Here is a 19,603-nt window from a genome sequence, read left to right on the forward strand (position 1 = left end):
TTGAATTATCATAATGATAATTATGATAATGATGGTCATTTGACTTTTCTTGATAAATGCATTGGTGTTAATGCTGCAAGTGGTTTAATATTGCTGTAAACATGTGTGGGATTAGTTTGGTAAGTGTTTGATAAGTGATATACATCAAGAAGGAAGAAGACCATGTTTGTAATATATTTACAAGTGAAAGAAACACAGAATAAATTAATGATGACGCACATTAAAAAGTCTATTCCTAACCGGTGTTTTATTCACCCTCCCCATTACATATGTACATACAGTATATATTTTTTGTCTGTCCATGTCATTGTGTCTGTAATGTATGTTTGTGCTGCGGATGACATTTGTTTAGTCCTATAAACTTTACTCAGCTGATCCTCCTACTTAAAACACCTTGTCCGCCTGCTGTCTGCCTAAAAAGCGTGGTGCTACAGTACTCACCACAATATTTCATTTCTGTTTCTATAACAACTGGATGTCTCACAATTACTCTGCAACATGTCAGGCTGATGAAAATGGAAATAATGAAGCTATATTAGTGTCTGTTTTTGGACTGCAATCATAGAAAACAACTGTATAATTTGCACTTCAGTTGAACATAATACCAAATTTGTAGGATGATTTTCCCAAAGCCATCATCAATACTTTCATATAACCAGTAGTGATGGTATGTTGGTAATCATAGCAATCACGCCCCTCAGTGGTCAAATAAGTGAAATACTGGCGCACGAAGGCCACATGGTGGCGCACCATCCATACGACATGTATCACACACACACACACACACACACACACACACACACACACACACACACACACACTACATTACAGCCTTCAGTCAGATACAGTAAGCACCCGTAAAATCCATTGTAAACATCCAGTTTTGAGTTTTCGTGTGGGTGGTTAATCTGAGTCATATGTTTTGGATATTGAAACAAGGTTATTATATAATTTAATGAGAACATTTTGTCACACATGGTATTTCACAATCTTAAATTTTCAGTGATGCATGAAATTACCGATGCCACAAGTTGCACAACACAGATTCTTATTGGAGTAGGAATGAAAAAACTATAAATCCCTCAAGATCCAACACCTACTCAACATTTTTTAGAAGCATCAACAAATGTCACTGTAAAACAGTTTAAACAGACAAGTGAGATATATGGATACCATTCCATAGGAGCTTAAAGTATTAGGAAGGATGTCGAATGTAAAAGACATGACTGGACACACCAAAAGCCTGTGTAGAAATAGGCTATTTTGGGAATATAGTTGGAAGTGCGATAATTTCCTGCCAATTCACTCTAACTTACATGCAGCACACTCACATGTACCGCACGGCATTTTGTGAAATCAGTAACTATATTTGCTTTTTAGTTTATGGTGTGTGCCTGTTGCAATTGCACCACAAAAACACACGATGGCGAACAACAGCAACAGGTCCATTTAGAAGCCTAATATTAATGCTGTATTTATGCAAATGAGAGTACAGCATACTTTATGTAGGAATGTTTTAAATTTTCAATTTCTGGCGGCATACAGTAAAAAGCGTAAACTCCCTATGGCAAATAATAATATGATATTATAAGACAATTTGTAGATCTCACGTCATCCAGGACAGGAACAGTCAAAATGAACCTCATGTGCAACCTGTGAAATCCAGTTGGGTCGCTTGGACTCTTTGTCCTGTGTTGTTTCCCTCTCCTTTCTGCTCCTGCTCCCCTCCTCCTCCCTCCTGCTCATAGAAACTCCTCAGCTCAGTCAGCAGTGCTTCAGACGCGCTCACTGGCGCACACACGGGTTTCCTGTCGGGCACAGTTTACTCTGCGGCTCCAACTCTGGCTTCACAAAATTTATTTGGCTTCGATACCATGCTGGATTAAGCTCATTAACTTTTGTTGAAGTTTATTTTCCAACGGCGCAGGTATAATGACCGCATTCTGCAACAGATCGACTGATTAGAGGTAAGTTCAAAACAGCTAAAAACAAGTTTCTTCTTCAGTTAAAAACAAGTTTCTTCTTCAGCTGAATCATAAACTATTTTCTCTGTTGTGAAGAAAGTTAGAACTAATTGTGAAGGCTAGTGAATTTGCATGGACACAAAGAGACATCAAAGAAAAAATGATTCATTTAAAAACAATACTGCTGTGGCAGTGGACCCATTGTTTCCCTTTTGGAATATTTCAGTGATTAGTCAATACAACTATCTTGTCAGCTTTGTGCTTGTAATTAGGGCATTTCACCGCACTGAACATACACAAAAGGATTATCAGCTGTTTTCACTGTTCTGTGTAAATGAGCAACTTTTCCTCCTTATGTGTTTAGTCTTTCTTAAATTTAGCTGCCAATTTCTGCACCAAATCCCTGTTAATGAGTAAACTTTGGGAATTTGGATACAGCACTGAGCTCTGTGATACTGATTGGTACTTCTCTCGCTCTCTGTTTACCCATAGGGGTGAGATCAGTTTTCAGCAGGGCAGCAGTGTTTGCACTGTGACTTGTAGGTTGTGACACAGATAGTGAAGAGGACACAGACACTTGAGGACCATGGATTTTGGCAATGATGTGGATCTGTCCAACAATAACATCACTCCTTTGTGGAAACGCCGCACAGACTCAAACAAACCCAAATCACGACCCCTCAGCTACCACACAAATGGGGTCATGACAACGGACTTCCCCGTGGAGGACAATAAGGGCTCTTTTACCTTGAGCCAACCTGCTGAAAGACTGGTGGTCACACCTCCGTGTTCGGGCAAGAACACTGCGGTGTTAAAACATGTTTTACACAAACCATCTAGGAAATCCCGAGTTGTTCGAAGCATCAGCATTGGGCACCTCTCCAATGGACGCTTCTCCCTGCCCAAATTTAGGTCTGAAGACAAATCAGCCTCACTGGACAACAGAGTGTGTAATGGTGAATGTGACAGGGGTAAAACCAGTAATGGAGTGACAGTTTGGCCTGACAAGTGTGCCCAGGATCCCCAAAAAGTCATGTCCAGTCCCTTCAGTCTGAGCTTGCAGAAAGACAAGATAGCTTTGGGGTCATCCACACCTGAAGCTGCTTCTCTTCACAATTCCTCTCCTGTTCTGTGTCCTCCACACACCCCAAATAACAACAGCTATAACAACAGCCACCATGAACTATCCTCCCTTTCATCTACATCCAGCCCGTCTCCCCCTGCCCGCCGTACCCCTACCCCCTCCCATAGCTCCACCTCAAGCATCCCCTCCCTCTCATCCCTCACCTCCTCAGACCCCCCGACCCCGCGCTCCCCGTCGCCAGCAGACAGTAGGCAGACTCTCGTCAGACAGTCCTCATCCTCGTCTGCCTCCTCACAAGAAACCAGGCATGCCTCTTCCCCCTCCTCCATGTCCTGCACCTCACCCTCACCCTCTCTTTCCCCATCAATCTCTCCCTCTCCTTCCATCGTCCTCAGCACCCACAGCCCGGCTGCCCTGAAGATGGGCACCAATCAACTTATTCCCAAGGGCTTAGCGTCAGATATTCGGCAGAGCAAGGCACCTACTTCTGGGCCACAAGGTCATGGTTTGGCAGGGTTGCTGGGGCTCGATACTTCCAAGCGAGCATTGAAAACTCTTAGCATGGTGGACACAGGAAGCTACTTTGGTACTGGAGGGGGGCATGGGGAGGGGACTGATGCGGAAAGTGAGAGCCCAGGGACACTAAGGAGAGGACTGAGGAGTACATCCTATAGGAGGGCTGTTGTGAGCGGAGTGGATATTGAGGTCCCATCCATATGTCCCGAGGCTCACCAGCTGTCCCAGCCTGTCATCAAAGGACTAGAAGGGAATAATCTGGATTCACCAGATAGCCCAGGCAGTTCTGGGACTGCAAAGCCTGCCAGCCCTAGCACACCCAAACTCTCCAGCCCTGGGACACCCAGACTCTCCAGCCCTGGAACACCCAGACTCTCCAGCCCTGGAACACCCAAACTCTCCAGCCCTGGAACACCCAAACTCTCCAGCCCTGGAACACCCAAACTCTCCAGCCCTGGGACACCCAAACTTTCCAGCCCTAGGACAGAAAAACCAGCAAGCCCTCAGACAGAAAAGCCTACCAACACTGGGAAAAACAAGGTGGGTAAACCTGCTGTGCTCAAAAGATCCTCTCAAGAAACAAACACTGGTCCTCTAGTGTTATAAATACAATTTAAACAATTAAAAAATGACCAGTTTCAGCCTGAACCCTAACGTGTAAAGGTGTTTGCTTTGTTTTGTACATGTTTGTGTGGACTTGCCAATTGACTTGAGGATTCATCTGAAGACCAAATCCCTAGTTAATTAACGCCTGTTGTTGAACTCGGCAACAAATGTGAATGGACGGCACTGTAAATATTTGTGAATTTAGGCATTACATTTTCTTTTTCTTTGCTGTATCAGAGTTAGATTTTTCAACTCACTTATTCATAATCCATCAAATGGGTTTATATTTAATCATGTGTGTGCACAAAGATTGCTTCGACATGGATTTTCGGCATGGGAGGGGGTTAAAGTTCACATTGTAAAGTTAAAACACAGGCGGAGTATTGTGGAACAAACTTCACAGCAGCAGGAGTAAGGACAAGACCTTACTAGGAAACAATTAATGTGGTTGTTGGGAGACATTATGTAATGCGACTCCATGCCTACACACACTCACACAAACACACAATGGCTCTGAAATTAGACAGGAGTCAGTGAAGGAGGTCACCAGAAAGGGCAGGGATAGGTCATGGACAGGTGACAGAGGCACACACGCCTGTTTCATTTGAAGTGTGTGTATGTGTGTGTCTGCCTGTCCCTCAGGGTTTGTCATTACAAGTCATTATATTTGTGATGTTTTTTTTTTTTTTCAGAGTCCAGATAAGAAAAATGTTTTGACCACCCAGCGAACCTTTGACAGTGAGGGTGAGAAAAACCTTTCTGTATTATTTTTATCACACTTATCCCTTCATTTTACTCTTTAAGTGGTCTCTGTCTCTTTCTCAAACACTGTTTCTTCTTTTTTGCCTATAAAAACTTCAGAATTATGAATCTATTTGTCAAAAAACTGTGTGTTTCAGAGGAGGAGCTGTACCAGAACTACCAGGAGAAGGCCTTACATAATGATTCAGATGAGGATGCTGATTCCAGAGAACCCAAACCTGATAACGGCATCGTGGTGCAGTACAGACCCATACGCACCTCCTGGAGCCAGCTTAGTGTGGTGTGTGTTCAGACATTACACACACACACACACACACACACACAGTGATATCTTTCTCTGCTCCCTCTCTACATCCAGTACACAGACAAATATACAATAAACTCTGCTGTGGAGGTTTGGAATGCTAGTGCTCTAAAGAATGCTGTCATATCCAGTTTGGCTGCAGTCCATACCCATCCTCCCTCTGTTTCTGCCTTCCTCTGCCCCTCACTCTGTTTAGCAGGGAGTACAGGAGCATTTCGTCAAAGACAGGGGTGGCCAGGGAGGCAGACAGTCAGCTAGACCTGCAGGAAGTCTTGGAAGCACTGCTGGGCCTTATGCCAGTGTGTTGGCAAACTTCACAGATTTGTCAGCCTTAAAATATGCTTAAAATGCTGCCTCCAGAGAGAAGTGCAGTGGCTCTGCATTACATAATAGGGATTGGATGGAGGGATAGAGGGATATAGAGGAAGGGAATGAGCTAACTTAGTTTTCTACTTAGGCATTCCCATCTGTTTGTTTACTTGTCGAGGAGGGAAAGCGAAGGAGCAAAAACAGGCGAGAGGATAGATGGAGGCAATCAGGATTGATTCTTAAATTGCTGGGCAGAGAATGATATGCACACAGACTCTAATAAACTGGAAATTAGATTGAACCTGGAGAACATTCAAAGTGTTTCTTTTATCCTTTTTGTTATTGGGTGTGTCAGCAAAACACAGAGCTGAATTGAGCAAGAATTTGACAGTCAGGCTGACCAGGACAATCCCAGAGTTGGCTCCCTTTTTCTCAATTGTGACTGTTTTGCCAGACAGTACACAATGTAACACTGCAGGATTCATCTGTAACTTTCAAATTACGGATGAAGTGATGGCATGATGCTGTCAATGTCCTGGTCTGACAGTAAATAAACATAGTTCCAGTGAAGCCAAAAACCAGATATGCAAGTTGTCATAATGTTAGTCCAAATTTCATCTCACAGCTCCTCCCTTTTACTGCAGTCCCTGTAGCACCTTGCGTCTTTTAGGATTTGGTGTCAAGCTACATCTCAAAGTCCTCATATTTCCAGGAATTATTGCCTGTAGTTTCAAAAAGTGGAGCTACTGAACTTCCTCACATGGTGCTAAAGTTTGCCTGAAGTTTTGTTTGTTTTGTTGTGCTTAAAACAAGGAAACAAGAACCCAAGCTTAAAAAAAGGAATGGATAAATTGCTATTGAATAACGATACTTAAGTGATTGTGTTTCAGTTACACCCAGTGATACTGCAAGGCAGGGTAAAGTTCAGTTGGCTGCTCTAACAATAAAAACAGTCTTTTAGTGATAGCTGATCTTGCTGATATCGTGGATAAATGGTTTGGAAAAAGGGAAAGTAGGAGCAAGAAATAATCAAACAGATTTATGTGTGAGAGGAATGGAAAGGATGAACCACAAGAGATGTTTGGTCTGCTGCAGGTTTGTTTGTTCTCGGTGTTTGACAAGGGCTGCAGGGCTGATACTAGAGAGAAGGAAGGCTCCTTCAGGAGCAGTATCACTTCTCTGTGTCTTTATACCAAAACAGGGTGAGAAGGAAGTGGAAGTAGGGAAAGATGATCTTCTCCCTGCATGTATGATCTGAATGTGCCCCAGGTCAAATTAGTTATATTTTGTGAAACATAAGATGGAGGCATACTTCTTATTCAACCGTACCTTCACTCTGTCAAAGCCAAAGCCTGATTAATTTAATAGCACTCCACACCCAGTCAATTCCAGAAAATTGCTTTGTTTCAATTGTCAAACATCTCCGGATGAAATCAGACCAGCCACATACATACCAACACGAGCATACACTTTCTGTATGCTTTCAGCCAAATTACACTTTCACAGTGAGCACAAGAGCTGCCAATTTTACCTTTAGAGTTCTGTGGATAAGTTCCAATTTCTACTCTCGCCATGTGCCTCTTTATTCAATGAGGGTCTTTCTTTTCCTGTTTTCTACAACTTCATTGGCCTCCTATTCAGTGTGGTATGCAAAGTGCTCCTGTCATTGTGTGTCAGCACAACAGTCGTCACAAACACACACACACACACACCCACCCGTGCTATAAATGCAAATGGCCCCTGACCTGAGAAAACCTAAAAGTAGTCAAACAAGTGTGACGTTTCATTTGAAATCTTTTTGTAAGGACTCTTAAAATCGTGCTTTTCAAACTTTTTTTTTCACAAATTGTTTTTTTTCTGTTTAGGTAAAGAAAAGTGGCCTGTCTAACCGGATGAGTCAGGAAGAACGCAAAAGACAGGAGGTATGAATTATATGTTACGCTTAATTTGGTTCACAGCGGTTTGGCCCTCATGAGTATAATCAAATTTTGGGACACATAGATGCTATGTTAAGAGTTACCAAGCTTTGGGGGAGTATAGCTGTCCATTTGGTTTCTGTAAACTCCACTAGACCAATAAAAAACCCATTAAAGGAGTACAGCAGGAAACATGCTTTACAGTCGATTTTATCTTAAAAGTAAATGCACCGTAAAGGGGAGGAGAAGCACAATTATTCACCTGCGTCATATTAAGAATGAAGAGACTGATGACGAGAATCTCTAAATTGATTGACAGGTTTATGTAACTTTCTGTATTGTATTATTTAATAGCGTTCCAAAAATAGTAGAGAACAGGCAGCAGAGAGTGAGTCAGAACCCAGTGGGGTAACTTAATAACACAAAGTCACAAATTGACTGAACGAATTGTAGATTGTAAACAAAACACAAACATGAAGAATCCCCTCATTTCTATCCCCTACATCTTCACTCTCTTCTTTTCTCCTGTCTCTCTCTCTCTCTCTCGCCCTTCATTAGGCCATATTTGAGGTGATTTCTTCAGAGCACTCCTACCTCCACAGTCTGGAGATCCTGATTCGCATGTTCAAGAACTCGGCAGAGCTCAGCGAGGCTATGACCAAGACTGAACACCACCACCTTTTCTCAAACATCACTGATGTCTGTGAGGCTAGCAAAAAGTAAGTGTGACATTATGGTATTATAGTTTGTTTATAGGACTTTTTTTGGTGTTAGCAGAATGGTAAAAAGAGCTTGCTTTTGCATGCTGGTTGGTATTTTGAGACTTGGCCTACATGTTCCCCAATAATGTGTCAGTGTTTGTGGTATTTGGTTTTAGCTAATGAGGTGGATAATTCCTCACTTAACTGCACTTAACAGTTGGTAGACCGCACTCCTTCCATGTGAGGTGTATCTGTAAACAGCCTTTACTCATTCTTTCAGCCTGACGTTCTACCCTCAGTCAGAGTTGTTTGGATTGCGGGAAGGCAGCTGTTTTCTGGTTGTATGTGTGGTCACGTGTCAATTGACAGAAAACAGAACCTGGGAAGAAGCGATGGGCAATGAAAGAACAAAAGAACAATTTAGCCTGATTACAGTTGCATTGTCAACGTGAACATTCCTCACTGCCTGAGAGAACTCAACGGCAGGCTGGATGTGTCTGTATTGTTTGTTTTTTATAAGTGTCTTGACGTAAATGTGATTGTCTCTATGACCCCTCCGAGTTTTTGTGTCCATCATGATTTATTGTGTATGCATGTGGACTGTTTAATGACATTCATGACCAGGTAACTATGAACTTTTAAGAATCATTTCAACTGATGGAAACTCTGATGCATGCATTAAAGGCCTTGCCAGTTGAGACTGGTTGAAACTGTGCTGCCTCAGTGATTACTGTGTTGGACCAGGCTCCATTATTTCTACAAATAATTGACAGGAGAAATTTCTGACCTTAGTATGCTCTTTCTCTGGTTTAACTATTATATCATGTTTTTTGTTTAATGATATTACTATTCATTATGATAATGGCCTCTGGTGAAACTATGATGTAATTGAGAATATTCTCAGGTTCTTCTTAAAGGTCAGTTTTCATTATGATAATGGCCTCAGGTCCTGCTCTGAAATCACTGTTTACTGTGGCTTTCAGTCTCATGTCCTTCTGTGAAATTGTCGCTTCTATAAGACTCCACAGTTAGTCCAAGGTTCACATTCTTTTCACACTTTCACCCTCCCATAGCTCCAGTTTGGCTGAACCTACTCTGCCAACAAGTTGTTACCAATTTTTTGGGGTTATTCTGAAAGAAAAACAGAGTTGATATTACAACCAAGACAGAGTAACATTTTGATATACAATAGATAATTGTGAGGTGCAGCAGTGTAGCCAAGTTGAATCCAGTGAGTGGTCTGAATATATTAACCCTGCTCTCTTATTTTAAAATGTGGCCCCTTAATCAAGGGGTGTGCTGGAAACTCGAAGTTCAATAAATCTAAGCATGAAATGAGGTTAAACTAGCCTTTGTCTTTCTGTTGCCAAGGGTTTAAGTTTACACAGGGCTAAAAAATGTAAGAATGAAAAGAATTTTTAAGACCATTTAAAGAGATTTCATTTTATCATTGCTGTCCCAGAGAAGATGTGTGTGTGTGTGTGTGTGTGTGTGTGTGTGTGTGTGTGTGTGTGTGTGTGTGTGTGTGTGTGTGTGTGTGTGTGTGTGTGTGTGTGTGTGTGTGTGTGTGTGTGTGTGTGTGTGTGTGTGTGTGTGTGTGCATACATGCAGAGCTTTCACAGCTTCCCTTGTGCAACTGTTCATGACATTTGCTCAAGGATTCCATGTCAGGATGGCAGCCCCGTTGTTGACCCCCCTTGATTTCACCCCTTGTATACAGTATGTGATGTGACATCTATATGACTTAACTCCATTAACAGGAGGGAAATTTTACTCCTCATTTTCATAGCTTATTAGCTAGATGTGGATTGACAAATTGTAGATTGTGTCTACACATTCATTTCACGGCTTATTTCCACTTTGCTTGAATGTGGCTATGTGTAAATTCCTCCCTGTGTTCAGACATGCTGTAGCCCCTCTTTCTACTCATTCCTATTCACAGGCCACACACATTAATACAATACTTTCCCCTCTCCATCTAAATACTTAGCCCCGCATAGCTCCAGGGAGGAGAGTGGACGACAGAGAGATGTAGGGAAAGCAGATCGTAGGATATATAAAATGGCCTGTAGCTCTGGTTAAACAAGATGTTTTACTTGAAACAGATAGTCAAGCTTTGAGTTTACCCTCTTCAGGAAAATAGCAGAAATATCACTACACCTGCAGGCTTCTGTGTTTGATAGTGAGTGGGAGGTCTGCTGAGTATTTCACATGCAGGTATGTTACTGATTGTATTTCACTAGCAGCCTCAGGATATGACATACCTCATTTACTACCATAACATACATTATAACTGCAACAACACACTGTAATTGAGAGGTATACTGCAACACAGAGTGCATATCCCTGAAGGAGCATGCATTTTGTTTTTTACAACCCTGTCACCCCTGATTTAACTCCTCTCCCTCGACCTCCTCCCATGATAGCATGCTGTTATCGGGGTCAGCGAGTTTTCCCCCAGGAGGGAGCACAGCCTGTACTTGAGCATCCTTGACCTGTTAAAGCCCCGAATTAGGATATAGACCAGAGGACAGGGCAACATGTGTGTGTGTGTTTTCTGTTATCCTGCGCGCTCATGTCCTCACTAGGAGGGTTACAGTTCAGAGATCACTGGGTCAGGTATGGACACAAAAAGCATTGTTTCCCATAGATAGTCACAGCACAGTGTGTGTGTGTGCAGTGTAGGGCGGGGTGGGGTGGTTTTGGGGGTACTAGAGGTGCTTTTGCAGATCAGCTCAAACTCCATCCAATCGGTCAAGGTCAGCGTCCTGTGTCTGTGTGACACCTTCCTGTTTGTCACCTTGGATCACACACGCAAAAACACTTACTCGCTTGAAGTTGGCCATGTGGCGTGCCGTTAACCCAGCCATCTGGTGGTGCTCAGGAAGAGGAAAACCCTCTGTGTTATGGTTAATGGTAGGCTATGTCTATTTTAAGAGGCGTGGAATTCCTCTTTTGTGATCTTACAGCGGCTTTAGAAGAAAGGTGTTGGCAGCGCTTCCTTCCCTGCTGACTCGGTATATGTCATTGTATCCTATATTCTCCCCGGTGTGGGTTGACTCATGATTTGATGTGTCTGACTAAAGCTGTTGCCATGAATGGCATGAATCGCTTGACATGCTAACCCTTATTCATTTACTGCCACTCCTGTGTTTAGGTTTTTTAAGGAACTGGAGGAAAAACACCAACAGAACATTGTGATCGACGACATCAGCGACATCTTTTGCAAGCATGCGCAGTCCAACTTTGATCCTTATGTCACATACTGCTCCAATGAGGTGTACCAGCAGAGAACCCTGCAGAGGCTTGTGTGAGTGACTTCTCAAACACGCACAAACAGATGTTCTTATCATATCTTTTCTGGATTTGATCCAACATGACTGTTCTGACACTTTGAACAAGGGAGTTTGCTCTTCCTCCCGCTCATTTTTTCTTCTTTCTTTCTGTGTATCATCAAGTTACTCCTCTCTCCAATTGCCCATGCCCCCTCTCTCTTCTCGCCTTGCAGGTCCAAGAATCCAGCATTCAAGGAGGTGCTGACCAGAATAGAGGGCCACCCAGACTGCAGGAACCTCCCCATGATCTCCTTCCTCATCCTGCCTATGCAGAGGATCACTCGCCTGCCCCTGCTTATGGATGTGAGCGCATTTAAGTCATACAGTAGCATGAGCTTTAGAATAACAAGACTTTGACTCTTGCACAATAGTTTGTTTATTCATACTGGCCTAACTAACTATACACAGGGCGTGTTCTCTTTCTGCCTTTCAGCTTACTAACCTCAGAGATGTTGGTGTGACCTTACATCATTCCTTCATTTTCTTAACTGATTTAACTTCTCTTTCTTCCTTTTTAATGGTTTTTCTCCTTTAGTTTCATGCTTCTTTTGGCACCACATTATTCTGTCCCCACTGTGCCTCCCTCTCTTCCTCTCTCTTGCTCTACTTTCATCCCCCTCTCTCTCCCATCTTCCGTGTCTCTCAAGGGACTCTGGGGTTTATGCTTGTACACTTGGAGGCTTTTGGATCCTGAGAAAGTTTGGTTTCAATTCATTTCTTCCCACAGCTTCCTTTTAGGCATAAATATTGTATTAGGCTTTTCTAGAGTGTAGTGTAGTTTGAATTGACGCCTGCATCGGTGCAATGAATTGTTGTGGGTCTTTGTGCATTAATACATTTTAAGTGGGTTGTTTTTTTTTTAAGATATAAATCAGTGTGACTGATTTGTGCCCTGACCTCGTCTTTTGCAGACAATTTGTCAGAAGACACCGAAAGACTCTGCACAATATGAAGAATGTAAGAAGGCTTTACAAGCAGTCAGCAAGGTCAGTGGATTTACGGAGTTACAATGTCATATGTTGGTGAGGTATTTGGGCCAAAAACAGCTGATTTCTTGCCTCTCTTGTTCTTGTTAAATTTGAGCGAATCAATCACTGACAGTATCTGTGTGTGTATGTGTGTGTTTGAGCAGGTGGTAAGAAAGTGTAATGAAGGAGCTCGCACAATGGAGAGAACAGAGATGATGTACACTATCAACTCTCAGCTGGACTTCAAGATCAAGGTATGGATGACATGAAATACATCAAAGTGATACACACTTGCGTTCTGGTTATATGTTTTTAATAAAACATACATCTGGTTAAAAACTGAACATGTAAGTAACAACCATGTAAAGCATGACCTAATGCAGTCATGCAATGACATGTTCACACATGCAGATGCTGTAATACAACATAGTGTACACACCACCGAGTATCTGTACACATAATGCACACAAAGCTTGGCAGGCTTAAGTGTTTCTTAGTGTGGGAAATAGCTGTTGGTACATTTGGGATTAACAGATGTCTTCCAAACATATTCTCTTGTCTGCATAGCCAGCTGTTCACACATGCGCACACACACACACAATTGTGATTTTAGCATTTATTGACAGCACCAACATTACAGACATTTCAAAATGCTTTACTTTAATCAATGTTTTCTTTCTTTTTGTGTCCCTCCAGCCTTTCCCCCTGGTCTCATCATCCAGGTGGATGGTGAAGAGAGGGGAGCTGACAGCCTTTGTGGAGGACAACGGTATCTTCCTCAAGCGGACGTCACGGCAACAGGTCTATTTCTTCCTCTTCAACGACGTCCTCATTGTCACTAGAAAGAAGAGGTAAGCCTATCCAAAATTTCAGCAAACTGTCGGACAGGGCAGGCAGACTATGTTTTGATTTAGCTGATGTGAGTGTGGCCTTGGGGTGCAGGCTTTGAACATAACTCACCTGTTCTGACATGTTGAGGGTTAAAGTGCAACCATGAGCCCTTAGTTTTCAATGTATGTGAGTGTATGAACCGCAAAGGCCAAGATCCTAAGAATAGGGTGAGTGATATCATCTTCTCTATTTGAACTTGTCTTGGGATATGAGCCTGTTCAGTTGAAAAACAATTGAAATATTAGAAATGAAATCAATAGAAACAAGGCTCACAGTAACCGTGTGAGGTCATTATCAGCAGGGCTGATAAGATTTTAGAAAGCTGAGAGGGACCGGCACCCGCAGATACACTGTGCAATCAGACTGATCTCCCACAATGCCCTCCCTCAGCTTCCACCCTGCCCCACCCTCTGGGTGTGTTTATTAAGCTGAACAGGTGCAGTTACCTGAACCTGCTGCGACTTGGCATTATGAATCTGAGCCTGTTTTTCTGAATGTTGTCAAGGTTTCAACATGTCCCAGTGCCATGAATCATCGAAAGCTAGCAGAACCGCTCATTGTCAACCCTGTCAGTGGGTCGCCTTTGCACCCCCGCCCCCCTTCACCCTCCCCTGTTTCCTCTAGTTTTAGGCAACAGCATGAAGCAAGCCATAAAGAGGACTTCCTTGAAATGATGTGGTTTTCATTTATGTGTGTTTAGTGTGAATGTGCACATACAACTGTGTCTATTTTTTCCAAAAAAATCTCTTCCCGTTCATCTCCCACTCTGTCTGGAACTGATTGTCCCATGACTCGCAGACTCAGAATTCCTAAGAATCATGAAAAAAAAGAAAGAAAAGAAACATTCCATAAGATATTTTTCTGGGAATCTGATCCGGGACAGCAGACTCCAGCAGTGTGTGGTGTCAGGCCTGTGTTTGGAAGAGTGATTTGGGAAAGGGAGTTCTACGGAATCAGAGTGTGTATCCATGCGTGTGTTTGAATGAGAGAAGCTGTTATAATATTGGTTTGTACTGCGGGGAGTGCTGGAGCACTGCTGTGGCACGCTACTCTACTGCACTCCATCTGCAGTAATCAAAACAAAAACACACCAGGGGTACACAGGGCTAGCCAGGCACCGCCAGGTCACCAACCTCCTAGACATAATGGTATAATAGCTCTTACCCTTGTCATTATGACTGGGATAGTGTGGGGTAGATGGCGTACAATCACCACGCTTTGTTGCCAAATGCAATAATCTTGTGGGTCTGAATCCCTTCAGTTTCTTTTTGTCTCATTTTTCATTAACGTCAAGGAATACATTCAAAACCAGAAGGAAGGGGTGAAAAGGTCAAAGAAACAGCACTTACGCAGAGGAGGAAAAAACATACCTATGACCTTAGAATATTTTCTGTTTTATAGGCCTATATTTCACAAATGTGTATGCTATTGTGGATCCTACAAGGTTAGTAGGCTGTCTGTGGTTGGGGTTCAATAGCATTTCATTGAATCTGAATCTAGTATTGTATCTGCGCATCTAATCTGAATTTTTTACAATCCAACTCAGAAAAAGTTGGGATTGTATGGAAAATACAAATAAAAAAAGAAAGCAGTGATTTCTAAATTTACTTTGACTTGTTTTTCATTGCAGACAGTATGAACACAAAATATTCCATGTTTTGTCTGGTCAACTTCATTTCATGTGTAAATGTATATCCATTCCTGCCATTCAGGCCTGCAACACATTCCAAAAAAAATTGGGACGGGGGTAGTTTGGGACTAGTGATGGGGTAAAATAATTAAATAACTATGGGATTTGAAACAGGTGATGTCAACTGGTGATTGTAATCATGATTTGGTACAAAAGCAGCATCCAGGAAAGGCCTAGTCCTTTAGGAGCAAAGATGGGCCGAGGATCGCCAGTTTGCCAACATATGCTTGAGAAAATTATTGAAATGTTTAAAAACAATGTTCCTCAAAGAAAGGTAGGAATGAATTTGGATATTTCAACTTCTATGGTGTATAACATAATTAAAAGATTCAAGGAAATCTGGAGGAATTTCAGTGCGTAAAGGGCAAGGACACAAGCCTAAGCTGAATAACCATGATCTCCGATCCCTCAGATGGCACTGCATCAAGAACTGTCATTCATCTATAAACAATATAACCACATGGGCTCAGGATTACTTTGGCAAACCTTTATCAATCACTACAATATGTAGTTACATCCACAAATGCCAGTTAAAACTTTACTTTGCCAAAAGGAAGCCTTATGTTAACCGTGTCCATTGACTTCTCTGGGCTCAGAGGCATCTGAGATGGACCATCACACAGTGGAAACGTGTATTGTGGTCAGACGAATCAGTGTTTCAGAACTTTTTTGGAAGAAATGGACGCCATGTGCTCTGTACCGAAGAAGAAAAGGACCATCCACATCCAGACTATTACCAGCAACAAGTCCAAAAGCCAGGGTCTGTCATGGTATGGGGTTGAGTCAGTGCCCTTGGCGAAGGTAACTTACACTTCTGTGATGGCACCATTAATGCTGGAAGTACATAGAGACTTTGGAGCCTTCAAGACGACATCTTTTCCAGGGACACCCATGCATATTTCAACAAGACAATGCAGAACCACATTCTGCAAATTACAAAGGCATGGCTGCGGAAGAAGCGGGTGCGGGTGCTGGACTGGCCTGCCTGCAGTCGGGAACTCTCCCCAATAGAGAATGTGTGGCACATTTTGAAACGCAAAATGTGACAACGAAGATCTTATACCATTGCACACCTTAAGACTTGCAGGAAGAATGGGACAAAATTACACCTGAAACGCTTCAGTATTTAGTGTCTTCAGTCCCTTAATGTCTTTCAAGTGTTGTGAAAAGGATTGGCAACGTCACAAAGTGGTAAATGCTTTACTGTCCCAACTTTTTTTGAAATATGATGTAAGAATCAAAATTGAAATAAGTGTTTATTTTGAAAAAACAATCAAATTGATGAGGTAAAACATCAAATAATGTGCTGTTGTATTGTTTTCAATGTAATACAGGTCAAAGATGATTTACAAATCACTGTTTTCAGTTTTAATTTTAATTTAACATATCGTCCCAACTTTTTCTGATTTGGGGTTGTTTATTGATTGACAGAAAATTAAACGGCAACTATTTTGATAATCATTTAAGTCATTTTTAAGCAAAAATGCCAAACATTCACTGGTCTCAGCTTCTCAAATATGAATATTTGCTGTTGGTAAATTGAATATCTTTGGATTTGGACTGTTGGTCAGACAAAACAAGACATTTGAAGATGTCCCCTTGGACTCTGGGAAACTGTGATGACATTTAATAGACTGGGTAACTAATCAAGTATTCAAGAAAAAAATCATCAGATTAATTGACATGGAAAATAATAAAAAGTTTGACATTCAAAGGTCTAAACCTCAGTTTTTGTCAGTACATTGCCCTTTGCTAATTATAAAGAGGAGAGAAGATAAATTATTCAATAAGAGATTTGTTAGACCCTGAGGATAACAAATTTGCTTATTTTGTTAACTTTGAACTAGATCCAAAATGGAGCTGGTTATTGGAAACTAAACCCATGTCAGACTGTGCTATTGTCACGCAGTGGGAAAGTGTTGAGCTGCTGCACTCTGGTTCACAGGAACACTTACATAACACTCCACAGTCCACACCAGCTGGCTCCTCTCTCATCTTCACCCCCCCCACCCCCCCTCCCTCTTTTTCCTGTGTGATGCTGGGCATCATCTAAACATTCAGTATTGTTGAGGTTTTCATCTCTGTCTTCTCTCTTTGTTTTTTTCTCCCTGTGCTTTCCCTTTTCTTTTTGGTAGTCATATCTCAGCGGGTTTTTTGTCAGTCATTGTGTATGCGTGCAAGTCTATAATTCTAACACTTTTTTTCCTCCCTCTGTTTGTTTGACTATGCCACAGTCTCAACACTTTGCACCAGGACATTTTTCTCTAACCCTGTGTGTGCGCATGTCTTGACTCCATGCTTGACTTGGAGTCCTATCTCGGTATCTTCTAATCTGATGATTTGTGTTAGTTCTGCCTGCGTGCTGTAGAACTGGTTGTACACTGGTTGGATGGCAGCTGGCACAGATGTGATGACGTGTGGTAGATGCCTGTGCTATCTCTAACAGCGGTGTTATTTTCATTCCAGACAGTTTGTGTGTTTGTTTCAGTGTAAGAAGCTGGTGATCAGGCCTCACTAGATGGGGTTTCTTTCAGCCATTATTTCAGTTTTTAATGGCTGTCTCCCATATTCTGACATAGGACATACCAGCTATTTCCTACTTTCACTCCTCTATTTAATAATAATCCAACACTGTATACTCATCCACTTATATATGCAAGAACTCACCCCACAAGCATGCAGATTCCACACCCATCCCATCTCATTCCCCAGTGTCATGTAAATGGCATTCCAGGCATTTTACCTGTAGGGCTGTCAGGAACAAAATTCGGCAAGCATTCTTGTGGTACAAATAGACTTCAAGACTTTTACTCCCATGTAAGCTTTGCTCAGGAACTGTGATAAATCTATAGTTTAGTAAAGCTGATTGAAAATAAGTTAAAGGAGTAGTTCGACATTTGGGAAAATACACTTTTTTGTCGAGAATTAGATGAGAAGATCTATACTTTGCTTCTGCGTTCAATATGAAGCTGGAGTCAGCAGATGGTTAGCTTGTAGCTTAGCATGAAGACTGAAAACAGGGTGAAACGGCTAGCCTGGCTCTGTCCCAAGGTATATCTCTCCATTTCAGTTGTACAAAAACCATAGTACAAAAATGACACTTTGTGGTTTTAAAGGGGGACACTAGAGCCTGTCTAGTTGTTTGCACCCGTTTCCACATTTTAGGCTAAGCTAAACTAACCGGTTCCTGGCTCCACCTTCATATTTGATGCAGAGAGCAGTTTGTGGTTACAATTGGATGCAGCTTTAGCACATACCGTTTCACTTTCTTGCATTTTCTATTTGTTTCAGTCTGCTCTTTCTTTCCTCTCAACTCCCTCAGCCTTTATCTGTACTTTCTGTCTCCTCCATCAAGTCTAATTGGTTGTGGCCAATAGGCTTAACTTGATTGATTGGTGGACAATAGGTGGCTGATGGGTAACAGTTGAACCTTGTTGAGAACCTCCCAACCGTGACTGGATTCTTCAACTAGTCATGACCCCAAAGTCCAGAGTCTGTGTGTGTGAGTGAAAGGAAGAGACAGTAAGACATGGACAGTTACACTGTTCTCTCTTGTTTGTTTAAGTGCTACCTTTGTCCCTGCTTGTGTGTGTGTGTACAGCATGTATGCGTATTCTAATGGACATGTTGGCTTACAAGAAGCTAGTTCCAGTAGCTTCTCAGCTTGGCTGCTGTTTCAGTTTCAGGCTGATAAAACACATGTGGGCAGGACTTAAGCTTCTGTTCTTCGGAGCACTATGAAAACACACACACATTCCTTTTCTCCTAGTTTATGCTGCATTAAAAGTCCCATGTTTCACAATTGGCTCCAGATGTTTCTAACTAACTGTGTGTACTGTTAGGCATGGATGGGGTCATGCTCAGGTAAAGGTACTCATGGGAAATGTAGGCATGTACTAAAGAAACCAGGTGGCAGCATGTGATTTAGCATAAGGCTATGTAGACAGCTTAATGTTTTTGACTTTTGACTGGCACAGAGTCTGAGACATAATGTGACAGCTGATTTATTAATTCAGGTGAATTTGATTAAGCACATGATCTTTAGCCTCTCAGGGGTTTAAGTGCTGAGGGACCAAGAAACTAGAGCTCTCCTGAAAACAGTAACTTTAAATTTGTGAGTGAGTGGATGGATGGATGGTGTAGTGTGTACAAAATAACAAGCATATGTATTTCATATTCAGTTTCAACTTTGGCAAATTTTCCAAATAAATATTTGAGGATTTGTTCTGAATTAATTAGCAATAAGAAAAAAAATCCTGAGACACATGACCAATAATTAATGTTGTCATGGCAGATATGAGTTTCTTTAAACATTTTAATCATCATATAAACATTTTGATTGAATATAATACTATGCAAACAACAACATAGTATATTTTTATTAAAGCCCCAGTTGTTTAGTGGTGTGCCATGTCCATGTCAGCGCAGTAACAGGAATGCAGACTGTAGTTGGGTTGGATGGATGCATTACACCAGTTGTTGATTGGGGCTTTCTACAAACCATAACTATTACAACCACAAATAAACCATTACAGTGCTTAAAAATGGGTAAACCTT

The 19,603-nt window shown here is 41.9% G+C and overlaps 1 protein-coding gene across 1 annotated transcript in view; it reads left to right on the plus strand.

The window, feature by feature from the left end:
• The first annotated feature begins 1,702 nt into the window (after positions 1 to 1,702).
• The window catches only part of LOC121898416 (rho guanine nucleotide exchange factor 26-like), a 28,768-nt gene continuing 10,867 nt past the window's right edge, over positions 1,703 to 19,603 (plus strand). Inside the window, exons 1-11 of the mRNA XM_042413465.1 lie at positions 1,703 to 1,967; positions 2,457 to 4,104; positions 4,863 to 4,914; positions 5,070 to 5,212; positions 7,411 to 7,467; positions 8,020 to 8,180; positions 11,320 to 11,472; positions 11,671 to 11,800; positions 12,409 to 12,483; positions 12,630 to 12,719; positions 13,162 to 13,316. Coding sequence (XP_042269399.1) covers positions 2,551 to 4,104; positions 4,863 to 4,914; positions 5,070 to 5,212; positions 7,411 to 7,467; positions 8,020 to 8,180; positions 11,320 to 11,472; positions 11,671 to 11,800; positions 12,409 to 12,483; positions 12,630 to 12,719; positions 13,162 to 13,316 — 2,570 coding nt within the window. The 5' untranslated portion in view covers positions 1,703 to 1,967; positions 2,457 to 2,550. The remainder of the gene's footprint in view (positions 1,968 to 2,456; positions 4,105 to 4,862; positions 4,915 to 5,069; positions 5,213 to 7,410; positions 7,468 to 8,019; positions 8,181 to 11,319; positions 11,473 to 11,670; positions 11,801 to 12,408; positions 12,484 to 12,629; positions 12,720 to 13,161; positions 13,317 to 19,603) is intronic.

This window comes from Thunnus maccoyii, chromosome 6, assembly GCF_910596095.1.
Source record: "Thunnus maccoyii chromosome 6, fThuMac1.1, whole genome shotgun sequence".
Taxonomy (NCBI): domain Eukaryota; kingdom Metazoa; phylum Chordata; class Actinopteri; order Scombriformes; family Scombridae; genus Thunnus; species Thunnus maccoyii.